The following is a 14,291-nucleotide window of genomic DNA, read 5'->3' on the forward strand; positions in this document are numbered from 1 at the left end:
GCCATACATGGACAGTAAGTACCTGAAATGTGCTCAGTTCCGACTGAGATGTGTCACAGTGTAAGTATGACAAGATGTACAAATATCAACAACATCCATCATGTGTTGAAATAACATTTTGGACATACTGAGCTAAATTAAGTATATTAATTTTACTTATTTCTTTTTACTTAATATGCCCACTGGAAAAATCTAAAATTACATTAGGTTATATGTTTTGGTGTTTTTTTTTTTTTTTTGAGACCTCAGCCTCCCACTTTCGAAGAGACAGGGTTTCGCCGTGTTGCCCAGACTGTTCTGGAGCTCCAGAGCTCAAGTGATCCTCCCACCGTGGGTCCCAAAGCGCTGGGATTCTAGGCGAGCCACTGCACCAGGCCAGATTGTTTCCATTGGACAATGCTGCTCTGTACCCTTGTCAAAAAGAATAGGATCATATTATTTGTATAAATTTAGGTCCCTAAATTTATGCTCCAGAAATACTTCCACAGAAGTCTAAAAAAAAAATGGAAGGTAGGCTCATTTTGTGTACAGCTCAATTTTTTAGGACACTGCTCACACAGAAACATAGTTAGATTAAGAAAGCAATTTATTATAAAACATATTCACACATTTTTGTAGCACTGTTATGCAGAATGAAAAGATCTAGAGAAAGAGCCCAACTCCCCTCCTGGCAAGCAGGAATGACAAACATCCTTGTAGTAAGACACTGCCTGCCTGCGTGGGCAGCGTGAGTGTGTGGGGCCACCTGGGTTCAGCAACCTCATTTGTCTCTGGGGCAACAATCCTGTGGTGTGGGGCAACAATCCTGTGGTGTGAGGGTATGCTTGGTCAAATCCTTGGGTGACACAAGGACCCAGGGGCAGCAAACCCTCAGAACCCCAGTTGTAGGCACAGCCACTTGTCTTCGGGACCACGGGAACTGTGCCCTGTGTGGGTGGTTGCTAGGGCCTCTGTGGCCAGAAAGCAAGGAAAATGTGTGGATCTGGCAGGTGCGTAAATAAATCTGGTCCACCCCTTAAACTTGCTCCTGTTCCATCATTTCTGATTTTAGCCAATGGCAACATGACCTACTCAGGCACACACATGAGAAATCTGAAGGCTACTTCACAGCTCCCACACTGGTCTTGTCCATTCTCCCTCTAAGGAAATCTCCGATGTGTGTCCTCTTCATCTCATCTACTCTGCGCCTTGGCTGGTCTTCCCATTTCTACTCCCTTACCACCCCTCCCACTTTACAGAACAGCAGGAGGGATGGAAGCCAGGATCAGCACACTACAGACCAGGGGCCAAATTTGGCCTATAGGCTGTTTTAGTTTTGTACAGTCTATGAGCTAAAAATGGTTTTTTCATCTTTAAGTGGTTGGAAAAAGAAACAGTATTTCATGATACTGAAAATCAGATGAAGTTCAAGTGTTATATCCATAAATAAAGTTTTACTGGCACACAGCCACACCCACTCGTTGATGTATTGTCTGCGCCTGCTTTCGTCCTACAAAGGCAATGTAGAATAGCTGCAACAGAGGCTACATGGCCTGCCCTGCAAAAGCTTGAGATATTTACTATCTGGCCTTTTACAGAACAAGTCTACCAGCCCCTGGTATAGATCATCATCTTATTTGTTGCTTAAAACCCTTCAGTCACTTCCCACAGTTTCTAGGAAAAAGTCTAAAACTTTTCACAGAGCAGACAAAGCTGTTCTTGATGGACAGTTGGTAAACACAGGAGTCCCGACCTCTCTCATTACTCACACCTCACCCTTCTCATTCACTCAGTCAGTCACACTGCCTTTCCTTTCAAGACAATTCTCCCACCACCCCCATCCCCACCTGATGGTCAAGTTAGCCCTGCCTTTGATTATTTCTCTCAAGTACTTACCCCAACTGTATTTAAATAACAATCATGTAGTAGCTGGTTAAAGACTGCCTGCTCTGGAGCCACTGCCTGAGTTCAAAATCCTGGCTTTGTCACTTAACAACAGCTTGACATTGGGCAAGTCACATAAACTTTTTCTAATTCAGTTTCCTTATCTGCAAAATAGGTGTTAACAACTGTACCTACCCGAGTTTAAAGGCTATTATTAATACATGTGCATTAAGATTGTACCCCGTAACAGTAAATGCTTCAAAAGCACTAACAATTATTATTCTCAGTAGCAGGAACAGGTTCCTGTGGCTCTCAACTAGATGGAAGCTCTTTGCGGGCAAGGATTATAACTGTCCTAGCTTTTGTGACTGGTACAAAGTAGAGCATTTATTCAAATGCTTAATGAACACCTATTTGAATAACACGTAACAGTCACAAACTGTCCTCTGCAACCAACAGTTGCAGTGATTCAATCTTTGGGGGCCTGGCCCAAATGTTCTCTTTCAAACAAATGCCAAATGTGATTGAGATTTTAAAGCCAGCAAAATACAGGTGCAGTGGCTCATGCCTGTAATCCCAGAACTCTGGGAGGCTGAGGTGGCTGCATTGCTTGAGTCCAGGACTTCGAGACCAGCCAAGGCAACAAGTGAGACCTCATCTCTACAAAAAAATAAAAAAATAGCCAGGGCATGGTGGCACGCACCCGTAGTCCCAGCTACTCGGGAGGCTAAGGTGGGAGGTTCCTTGAGGCTGGAAGGTTGAAGCTGCAGTGAGGTGAGATCGCGCCAATGCACTGCAGCCTGGGTGACAGAGTGAGACTCCATCTCAAAAAATAAAAAATAAAATAAAAATAAAGCTAGCAAAATAGCCAGACACGTTTATATCTAAGATACAGAAGTCTTAGAAAAGCATTTCATCTCATAAAACTGTATTAACTGTAAAAGCCCATATTTGCATCCCCATTCGCAAATTATGTACTATGCCACCAGGTAGTTATTAATATTCAACTCTCAATCCTGCAAAAGGTGGGACTGTGTATCTTACTAAAACACCAACTTCACTTTCAAACGTCCATGAGGAGTCCTGCAAACAGGTAAGCACAACAAAAAGTGAAATGGGGGAGAGGAAGACTCAATTCTACTACAGATAAGACACAAACCAAGCAAGCACGACACTTCTGAGTGAATTTTATCGATATCTTTAAACTGCCCTGCTTTCTTAACTTGCCCATAAGAGCACAACGTGAAGGCTTTTCTAGCACTTCCTGTTCTAAACTAATACCAGTTTAGATTTAAAGCTCCAATCCTACAGGAACTCTTTTTTATAACCAGAAGCCCAACATATACTGAAAAAAATTAAAATACTAAAATAGTATTCCAGGACCTTTAAAATGTTAGATTTCTTTTTTTTTTTTTTTTTTTTGAGACGGAGTCTTGCTCTGTCGCCCAGCCTGGAATGTAATGGCACGATCTCGACTCACTGCAACCTCCCCCTTCCGGGTTCAAGTGAGTCTCCTGCAGGCCTCAGCCTCCCTAGTAGCTGGGATTACAGGTGCCTGCCACCACACCCAGCTAATTTTTGTATTTTTAGTAGAGACAGCATTTCACCAGGTTGGCCAGGCTGGTCTCAAACTCCTGACCTCAGGTGATCCACTCACCTCGGCCTCCCAAAGTGCTGGGATTATAGGCGAGAGCCACTGTGCATGGCTGATTATATTTAAAAATCAATCCAGCAAAATTCATGTTAAAAGGACTCAGCAGTTTGCATTCTCACACTTAGCAGTGTGATGAAGATAGACCGTGAGTACTCTATCAATGTTAAGATTTCATTTGGTACTTCAGAATAAATTAGAACTAAGAATGCAGGTTCCTTCAAGTACGATCCCTAAAGATTTCATAATGCTCTCACTTGCACAATCATGTGCAAGTTCAGTTCTGACGTATTCAAGTAACTAAGAACAATCCAGCCATGGACACTATTACAGTTGTTATTGTGAACCTGTTATTCTGAATCTTCACCCAAGAAAAGCATTGTGCATCTCCGACCTTCTACAATCACAGGTAGAGGTGGCAGTGTCTCATTCTGTGATGAAGTTGCTATTTTTACTTGTGTACTCCTTCCCACCTTCATCCTGATACTTGCATTTAAAAACTATATTATTAGTATATGGGTCTCTGGTGTCCTGCTACTCTTTGCAATTTTCACTACTCTCTGGGAGCCTCGCCATCACCAGGTCCAAACACAACTCATCCAAAAATGCACCACAATCAGAGGCCAAACCAATAGGCACACAGATATCATAACTCTCCTGATGTTCTCTGGCCTCCCTCGTGCTTCCTTCCATTCTAACCACGCCAAGTTCTTTCCTGCCTTGCCAGCTTTGTCTCTCACAATGCTACAGGGCCTCTCCTAGGAGGCTCTTCTAACACTGTGGGAACCATATCGCTGTGAATAGCATTTAGGATGCAGTCACTGTCACTTCAATTTTGCACAGCAGTGAGCAAGATCCTAGCTTACAACAGTTTAATAGTTCTCAAAGGGTGGTCTGTGGACCTCTAAGGGGTTTACCAAAATCTTTTCAGGGGGCTCATGAGGTCAAAACGATTTTCATAGCAATATTAAGTTATCATTTGCCTTTTCCACAAAGTTCCCATTTGTACTAAAGGTGCAAAAGCAATGGTGGGGAAAACTGCTAGCTCGGCATCCCTTGGCATGAATCAAAAACAGCAGTTACAAACTGAGTGGTAAGTCACTGTATTCTTTACTACCATGCATTCACAGTGGGAAAAGAGCTGTTTCTACTTAACAATGTCCTTGAAAAAGCAGTAAAATTATATTAAATCTTGACCCTTTGGTACATGTCTTTTTAATATTCTGCATGACAAAATGAGATGTACACATAAAGCACCTCTGTTACATACTGAAGTATGATGGTTGTTTCCAAAAAAAGCACTTGTGCAATCATTTGAGAAGTGATCTGAACTGGCCACTTTTATCATGAATGCCTTTTCTACTTGCAAAAATGATGACAAACTATCATTATTGCAAATATGAATAGCTGGCAGACATTTTCTTGGAAATTAAAGAAACAAAACAGTCAATTCAAGTAAAAACTGGTAGCATGTTGCCAAGAAAATTATTTGAACTCAAGGAGGAAATTAGAATTTTGGAAAACTTGGACCACTCATAGTGAACAGTGTTCTAAAACTTAAGACTTTGCAGAGATTGGTGGTGATATTAACAAATGTGATTTTTAAAAATGCTTGTATAATAAAATGTGTCAACATGTGGAAGATCTGCGTAACGATGAACAAATATTTTCCAAATGACCAGTAACGCTACAAAACCAGGCATGGTAGAAGATCCATTCCAAGTATAAAGCAGACCTGCGGAGTTGGGCAAATTCATCAATATGATCTCAGATTGCATAGTATAACTAACTATTCTTTCCAAACTATCACTTGTGAAGTTTCGGTATCAAAGAATATTCAACTATCTGAAAAAGCTATTCAGGTACTCCTTACTTCATTAAAATAACGTTAAGAGAATGAATTCAGGAGCAGATAGGAGAATCCAGCTGTTAAGACATTAAAAGATACCTGCAAAACCGTGAAACACCCTATCAAAATTGCAGTTGCTTTTTTGGCAGAAACTGGCAATCTAGTCCTAAAATTCAATATGGAAATGCAAGGGACTGAGAATACCCAAAAACATCTTCAGAAATAATAAAGTTAGAGGACTCATATGCCCCCTATTTAAAAACCAGCTACAAAACTACAGTAATCAAGATCGTATGGTACTGGTATAATGACAGACATACAGATCAATGGGATGAGTGAGTCCTTATATTTATGGTCACTTCATCTTGGACAAGGGAATTCAGTGAAGAAAGAACATTATTTTAACAAAAGAAGCTGGGGCAACTTGATATCCACATGCAAAAGAACAAAGTTCTATCCTTCCCTCACATCATATACAAATATTAACTACAAATAGATCACAGATCTAATGTTAAGAGTTAACAGGATAAAATATCTAGAAGAAAATATAGTAGTAAATCTATATGACCTCGGATTAGGCAATGGCTTCTAAGATGTGACACCAAAAGCATAAGTGGCAGGAGAAAAATAGATATATCGGCCTTCAAATTAAAAACTTTTTGTTTTGAAGGACACCATCGAGAAAATAAAAGGACAACCCATAGACAGGAGAAATTATTTGCAAATCCTATGATACCACTTCACACCCAATAGGATGGCTAAAATGAAAAAGACAGTAACAAGTGTTGACGAGAATGTGGAGAAAATTAAACCCTCATACATTGCTGATGGGAATATAAAATTGTGCAGCTGTTCTGGAAAACAATTTGACAGTTCTTCAAAATATTAAGCACAGTTAACCATAATGACCCAGCAATTCCACTCCCAGGGATGTACCCAAGAGAAATGAAAACATATGTCTACATAAAAGCTTGTATGGGAATGTTCAAAACATTATTATTTATAGTAGCCAGAAAGTAGAGCTCCAAGTGGTGGCTCACACCTGTAATCCCAACACTGGGAAACTGAGGCGAGAGGACTGCTTGAGGTCAAGAGTTCAAGACCAGCTTGGGCAACAGAGCAAGGTTCCCACCTTTACAAAAAAATAAAAAAAACTAGCTGGGTGTGATGGCGCACACCTGCAGTCCTAGCTACTCAGGAGGCTGAGGCAGGAGGATCACTTGAGTCTAGGAGGTTGACGCTGCAGTAAGCCATGATAGTTCCACTGCACTACAGCCTGGGCAACACAGCAAGACCCTGCCTCAGAAAAGTAAACAAATAAAAAATGATTGCCAAAAAAAAAAAAGAAAAAAAAGAAAAGAAACCATCCACATATCCAATTGACAAATGCATAGAAAAAATGTGGTATGCTCACATGATGGAATATTAGTCAGCACTAAACAGGAAGAAGCGACATATGCTACAACATAAACGAAACTTGAAAACATTATACTAAGTAAAAGACGCCAGCCCCAAAAGACTACTTATGTATGTTCTTATTTATATGAAATGTCCAGAGTAAGTAAATTCATAGAAACAGAAAGATTAGTGGTTGCCAGGGGCTGACAGGGAAGCAGGATGGAGAGTGACTGCTAATGAGTACAGAGTTTCTTTTTGGGGTGATGAAGTACAGAGAGATATAACCCATATGGACAGCAAAATAACATTTGGCACTGGAAAGTCATAATCAGAAATCTGAATTCTGATTATGCTCTTGTGCAGAACAATGAATGAGACTGAAAAACAGTAATTTCAAGTTTCAATACAAAGTGGCCACTTCAGGACTACCCCCACCCACAAGTATACAACGCTAGAATATTAAGCACCTGAATATACAATTTCACATACTGGTAGATTTCATACATAGCAAATATTGTTTTACCTTTCAATTTTTCAATAAAAAGTGTCAACAAATGATAGGTTAACTTAAAAAATAAACAGTAAGTCGGAATCTGCTGGGAACAACCAAATATTTAATGACATCTTTCCTCACGAAGACTCTAAATACTACCTAAAACATTTTGACAAAGTAATAATTTGAGTACTTTTGCTGAATTGCCTTCTTCCAAACCACAAGGCTGTTTCATTTTCCCCCTATGATCTTTCACATGCCTGTGATCCCATCCCTCTCATTAACTGTATGTAAGAGGCTTATATACGACAACCAGCTTTTGATTATGGTCTAATGGTAAACTAGGTTACCAAAGCTCTCTGTACAGGTAAAATCCCAGTGAAAGATGTACCAGGCTGAAGACAGTTTATGTAACACTACCATTTTAACTTGATTAAGTTGAGTTACTTTCTATCGCGGGACTACTCCGTTGTGGTAGAAATAACGGAATGTCAGGGAGCTGGTACTTTTGGCCACCACGGGAACAGTTAATACAAAACACTCCCTGAAAGCCAGACTCCCAGAGTTATAGGTGACGTGTCCTTAAAAACTTTAACACTGTAAATAACATGAAAAGTACAGGGGATTGGGAGGGACAATTGTATAGATTACCTGAGAATTCTATCTTCCCTATTGGTAGTTCTGACAACACTCAAAAAAACAAAAACAAAAACAAAAAAAAACAAAAAACTGAAAGCCAAGTAGTGGGCTGGGTATGGTGACTCACGCCTGTAATCCCAGCAATTTGGGAGGCCGAGGCAGGTGGATCACGAGGTCAGGAGTTCAAGACCACCCTGGCCAAGATGGTGAAACCCAGTATCTACTAAAAATACAAAAATTAGCTGGGCCGGGTGGCAGGCGCCTGTTATCCCAGCTACCTGGGAGGCGAGGCAGGAGAATCGGTTGAACCTGGGCGGCAGAGATTGCAGTGAGCCCAGATCACGCCACTGTACTCCAGCCTGGGTGACAGAGTGAGACTCTGTCTCAAAAAAAAAAAGGGGAAAGCCAACTAGTAAAACAAACTTAGCACTTTGTTGTTTTATCTGAAGACAACTTTAAAAATAAAGTTTGTGGTATGACAAAGTCACAATGACAAGTATCCGACTAGTCAAACTGGCTTAATGTATTTAATCAAGAGAACATTCTAAGAAAGGTGTGGAGCCTTTTTATGTGGCTCTACCTCCAGAATATAGGACAAAATAGCTCAGCATCACAAAATACCACAATCTAGAAACACATGTACTCAGATTTCTCTGGTATAGCACCATTTGCAAGCAAACATACCAGTAAGCTCCCAGAAGTGAGCATGCTGAGTAATTTTCAAAACGGTGGCTTACTAGAAGAAACCTGCTGGCAAAACCTAATCTCCTTCCCCTAAAAAAGACCCCACAAACTACAAAATATCCCGGCTCATAATACACTTTAAAATCAAATGCGGCTGGGCATGGTGGTTCATGCCTATCATCCCAGCACTTTGGGAGGCCAAGGTGGGCGGACCACCTGAGGTCAGGCGTTTGAGACAAGCCTGACGTTTGGCCACGTGGTGAAACCGGTCTCTACTAAAAATACAAAATTAGCCGGGAGTAGTGGTGCACGCCTGTAGTGCCATTTACTCTGGAGGCTGAGGCAGGAGAATCGCTTGAGTCCGGGGCGTGGAGGACGCAGTGAGCCGAGACCGCGCCATTACACTCCAGCCTGGGTGACAAGAGCGAAACTCTGTCTCGAAAAAAAAAAAAAAAAAAAATCAAATACAAGATTGGGAGCAACTTAACCTCTCCAAAATCGTTTAATATGACTACGCTTGAAAATAAATATGGAGAAGTGGGGTAGGTTGCAGGAATATGAAATACTGAAGACAGAAAATAGGGACTAAAAGTGACCCTGTATCCCACCGGAGACTAAGTACAGTACTTCACAAGCAGCAGTTTAAAATACATGTTTTTAAGGAGAAGGCTAAGGGGTGGCCTGTCACATCTCCGTCCTCAGGAGGACGCTGAACAGAGGGAAGATAAAACAGAATGGATTTCAACTGGACATAAAGAAATTCTTGAGCAAAAAAAAAAAAAAAAAAAAAAAAAGTGATAAAACTAGCCCTGCTCACCAAAGACTAGAGCTACCATTTCAACATTTTAAAAGGGTAAATCAGTCAAGATCTTTAGGTCATTCTCTTGGGTTGAAATCAGGTAGCCGAGGTACTTGTTGCCTATAACGTGATTATCCAGGGGACTACTATTTTCAAATAGTTGCCAGTAAGTACTTACTTGACTGACTAGGGAGGGCTCAGCCAAGAGCCAGGACACCTCGCGTCCCAACTCCTCAAAATGCAGAGGAGGAAATCAAGAGAACAGAGACAAGAGCATGGATTCAGGCTGCCAATAAAGGTTGGATCCCAGGTTCCATGTTGATATTTTAACAGTTAGTGACTTTGAACCGCTCCATTTGATTCGTGGTTACTTCCTGGCTGCAGCTATTAAAGCTGCCACCTATTCATCCCCTCGGATTCAGCACCTCGTCGCACAAGAGTTCCCCTACGACTCTAGGCACCCCGCATCTCTAGCCAAGCTTCTTTCAGCCCTTAATTTCCCCCCGGCTCTCGACGGAGGGTGGTAAAAGGATGAGTAAGCATGCAGTGGCTGATCTTGGTCAAAGAGCACAGACCCTGGCACCGGCGGTGGAAAGCGCAGTTGGGGAGTGCATCCAGTGAGCGGCAGGCAGGTACAAGCTTCCCATGACAGATAGTCACCCCGTTCCGCAATCACCGGAGCCTCTGAACCCTCGCTTTCACCTCCCCATCCCCCCAACTGTGGCCCGATGCACGTCTTCTACAGACAGTTACTTCAAAACAGCCCGAAAAGATGAACGTAATTTCTCCAGGCTTCCGGATGTCGGGAGACAATACAGCCTCACCCTGAAGCGTGTCTAAGTTCAATCGCTCTGGGTTCTCACAGGCCAGAAAACCGCTCGTTGTGTGACACCCCGTCCGCCCCCCAACCCGACCCTAAGCCACCTTATTCAGCAGTAAGGCGACTGCTAGGAACCGTTTCAAATGTATGTCAACCTTTTGGGGGAAGAAAAATAAAACAAAAAGACTTTGGAATTACTTCAACAGCCTGGTTGCAAGTACCTGACCTTATTCCTTCCCGAAGAAAAATAGGGCACCGAGAGATCAGACATTCCTTTTTCTCTGTCTTCCTACCCAGGCCTCCAGCAGCATCTCGAGGGCCTCCAGAGGGGCCTCTTTTGGGGGATCGCCTAGGTTTCCTATGCAGAAAACTTGCGTTCAGTGCCCAAACGTCCTCTGAGTCCCTAGTTTTCTTTACAAGGGTAAACTTCACCACAGATGGAATGAAGCCGAGGTGCTGCTTCCTTTGTTAAAATCCCACGGACCTTCTTTTCATTGCATCGGGGGCGGGGTGGGGGAGACCACCAGCCCCGGTCACGCGCGCCCGCGGCGAAGGCGGCGAGGCAGGTGTGACTCCCTCGCGGCAGCCTCTAGCGCGGCTCCCCGGCGCCGCCTCACTCCCTCAGACGAGCCCCGGACTCCTCGGCGGCCGACGGCCCCCGCCCCAAGCCTCCCACGCCCTCCGCCCAGCCGCCACCTGCCCACCCGGCCCGCGGAGGGCGCCCGGCTACCGCAGCTCCTAGACCGGCGAGGACGCCGCCCCGACCGCCACCACCTCCGCTCAAAATGGTGGTTACGAAACGCGCGGCCCCCGCCCGCCCCGCCACATGGCCGCGCCGGCTCCAAACTTCGCAGGCCCGGCCGCGACCCGGCTCCCAGGCGAGGCCCCGGCGGTGCGAGGAGGCCGCGCGGCCACCGGCCACTCACCTACAGACCGGTAGCCCAGGATCGCGATCTTCCGGGACTTGGACTGCGGCATCTTGGCGGCCTCCTCAGCCCCGGCCCAACCACATCAACCGCGGCGGCGGCGGCGGCTCCTGCTGCTGTGATCGGCGGCGGCCGCGCCGGGAGAGAGCGGCATACAGAGCAGGGGCGGCGGCGGGCGCGGCTGCCTCTCGCTCGCTAGCTCGCGCGCTCCCAACCGCCCGGAACCGACCGCGCGGCGGCGCCCCTCCCCCCCACAACACGCCCACGTGACCGGCCGGCGTCAGCACCGCCCCTCTTCGCGCCGTGGCCCGCCGCCTCCGCCCCCCGAAATTCGCGGGGGGTGCGTCGGGGCGACGTTTTACTTTAAAGGCAAAAAAAGGGGACGCCGCGATGCCCCTAGAAAAGTCACGACTAAAACTCGCTGCGTCATGACCCTCCCACCTTCTTCCGCCGCTTTTTAATTACGCCATTCTCCCCGAGCGCCGATTGGACAGCTCCTGCACAGCCGCTCGATGACGTATCGGAAACTCCATCTCCCATTGGGGGAAGCAAGGAGGCGGGGATGGGGGGCGGGGCTACCCGCCCAGGAGCTAAAAATACACCGCGCTGCTACCGCGCGGTTGGGCGCCGGCTAGGTTTGAAGGCTTCAAACTTCCAACCGGTTGGGGCGGGCGGGAGAGGCGGAGAGACAAACGGTGGCTCCCTGGTGATTGGCCGGAACGGAGCGCAGGGCGGGGCAATAGGTGGGAGATGCGGTGATTGGCGAAACGCTGAGCGGTTGGTGGGTTCGCGCCCGCTGAGCCCGTGAAGGGCGTGAGGCGCGTGGCCGGGGCGGGCGGCGGGTGGGCTGGCTCCTCCCTCGGGGGTTTTTTGAAAATTCTCCTTGAGCTGCGTTAGCGTTTGTGTCTGGGTTTGAGGATGTAGTGGTGACTAAGCGTCGCCCACGGCCGAAGGACTGTGGGAAGCATGGAGTCTGCGTTAATTCAAAGTGTTAGGAATTTCTTTAAAAACAGGGCGAGCCTCGTCAGTTCTGGTGTCCGCTTCGCTTCGCGCGGAGCTTGGCGCTCCTCCTGGAATAGCGCCGGGGCGGGATGCCGGTTCTCCGCCAGCGCCGGGGCGGCTGGTGCGGCGGGCAGGCCCGAGCCGGGTGCCGGGAACGCCTCGGGCCGCGGTGTGGAGGGGCGGAGACCGTGATGTGGGCACAGCCTTCCCAGGGGTGCAGTGCAGAGGGGTGCAGTGCAGAGGGGCGCGGGAAGGGAAGCCGGGCCGGGAACGCAGGTGCCGTTGAGGGACCAGCCTGCAGGCAGGCCCGGCGTGGTGGCCGCTGGAGGGCTTGGCACTTGCCGAGTTAGCAGAGGCTCCCGCCGCCGGGGAACCCGCCCCTATTCTGCCCAGGCTGTTTGGCAGTGGGGACCTGCAGAGGCCGGGCATGGCCCTTCGCCCTTTCCCAATCATCAGTGGGGAGGAATGAAGCCAGGGGAAGCTGAGTGGCAGGCCTTGAATTCCAGCGTAGGAAGGTTTAGAGGTGATTGGAGTCGTATTGGAACACCCAGCCCAAGAGCGACTCCCTCCAGCTTTCCCACGGAAGCACTCCGATGAGGGGCTGGGGTGTGCATTCTTGTCTTCCGGGATCTACAGATGGAAACCCCAGGCAGCCGGCCGGAAGTGATCAATATCTGAAAGTTCTATGTTTCCACGAAATGTTGAGGTTTACGCTATAGTTATTTTAAGTATTTTAAAATAAAGGTCTTAAAATGTACTCTCCTGTAAAATATGTCCTTTTTATTCTGTGGATTCGGATACCCTCACCACGGTGTTTTTGAACAGATGCTACTAAATTCCTTGCATTATAAAATCAGTTTAGTTTTACTTTAAAAAAAAAAATAGAACAGAATAGAAAACTGCTTTATGCATAGTAAGGGTAAGTATGTGTCCTCATTAGTACAGTGGTGAGTTAAAAAAAAATGAGTAAGGGTAAGTTTGTGTAAGTGCATGTGTAGATATATATGTTTGTAGATATGCTATATATGTATTATTGTATGTTGGGATTTACTGTAAAGTTGTTTTTTTTTTTGAGTCGGAGTCTCTGTCGCCCAGGCTGGAGTGCAGTGGCGCAATCTCGGCTCACTGCAAGCTCCGCCTCCCGGATTCGCGCCATTCTCCTGCCTCAGCCTCCCGAGTAGCTGGGACCACAGGCACCCGCCACCACGCCCGGCTACTTTTTGTATTTTTAGTAGAGACGGTTTCACCATGTTGGCCAGGATGGTCTCGACCTCTTGACCTCATGACCTGCCCGTCGGCCTCCCAAAGTGCTGGGATTACAGGCGTGAGCCACCGCGCCCAGCCTCATTGTAAAGTTTCTTACAGTGGGTTGCTTCAAAAAGTTTGAAAGCACTACCCTAGCCTGAGAATATTGGTAATCCAGATGTGAAGCACAGTTGTAAAGGACAACCTCATTCAAGAAGTTTTCCAGGCTGGGTGCGGTGGCTCACACCTGTAATCCCAGCACTTTGGGAGGTCAAGGCAGGTGGATCACGAGGTCAGGAGTTCCAGACCAGCCTGGCCAACAAGGTGAAACCCCGTCTCTACTAAAAATACAAAAATTAGCCGGGCGTGGTGGCAAGCGCCTGTAATCGCAGCTACTCGGGAGGCTGAGGCAGGAGAATTGCTTGAAACTGGAAGGCGAGGTTGCGGTGAACCGAGATAGCGCCACTGCACTCCAGCCTGGGCGAAACAGCAAGACTCTGTCTCAAAAAAAAAAAAAAAAGTTTTCCAGTTGCTGTCTTCAAGCCCTTTAATGTAGGATCCAAAGGTTTAGAAGATTCCTTTATTCCAAAGTGGGGAGAATTTGTTTGGTTTGAAAAATGACTTAGCCAGCCTGGGGAACATGGAGAAAAGCTGTTTCTACAAAAAAATACAAAAAAAATAGCCAGGCGTGGTGGAACGTGCCTGTAGTCCCAGCTACTTGGAGGGCTGAGGTGGGAGGATCACTTGAGCCCAGGAGGTCGAGGCTGCAGTGAGCTGAGATGGTGCCACTGCACTTCAGCCTGGGTGACAAAGTGAGACCTTGTCTTAAAAAAAAAAAAAAGAAAGAAAGAAATGGCTCAGATTAGCTAAAATAGTAGGAACTCATTGTCTGAATTCACATGGAAATACCTAACTGCAACCA

The 14,291-nt window shown here is 46.1% G+C and overlaps 1 protein-coding gene across 1 annotated transcript in view; it reads right to left on the bottom strand.

Moving 5' to 3' along the window:
• Positions 1-11,585, bottom strand: part of RHEB (Ras homolog, mTORC1 binding) — a 54,123-nt gene extending 42,538 nt beyond the window's left edge. The window contains exon 1 of the mRNA XM_030826195.1: positions 11,123-11,585. Within this exon, the coding sequence (XP_030682055.1) occupies positions 11,123-11,174 (52 nt within the window). The 5' untranslated portion in view covers positions 11,175-11,585. The remainder of the gene's footprint in view (positions 1-11,122) is intronic.
• Between the last annotated feature and the right edge of the window lie 2,706 nt (positions 11,586-14,291).

Source organism: Nomascus leucogenys, chromosome 13 (assembly GCF_006542625.1).
Source record: "Nomascus leucogenys isolate Asia chromosome 13, Asia_NLE_v1, whole genome shotgun sequence".
NCBI classification, from domain to species: domain Eukaryota; kingdom Metazoa; phylum Chordata; class Mammalia; order Primates; family Hylobatidae; genus Nomascus; species Nomascus leucogenys.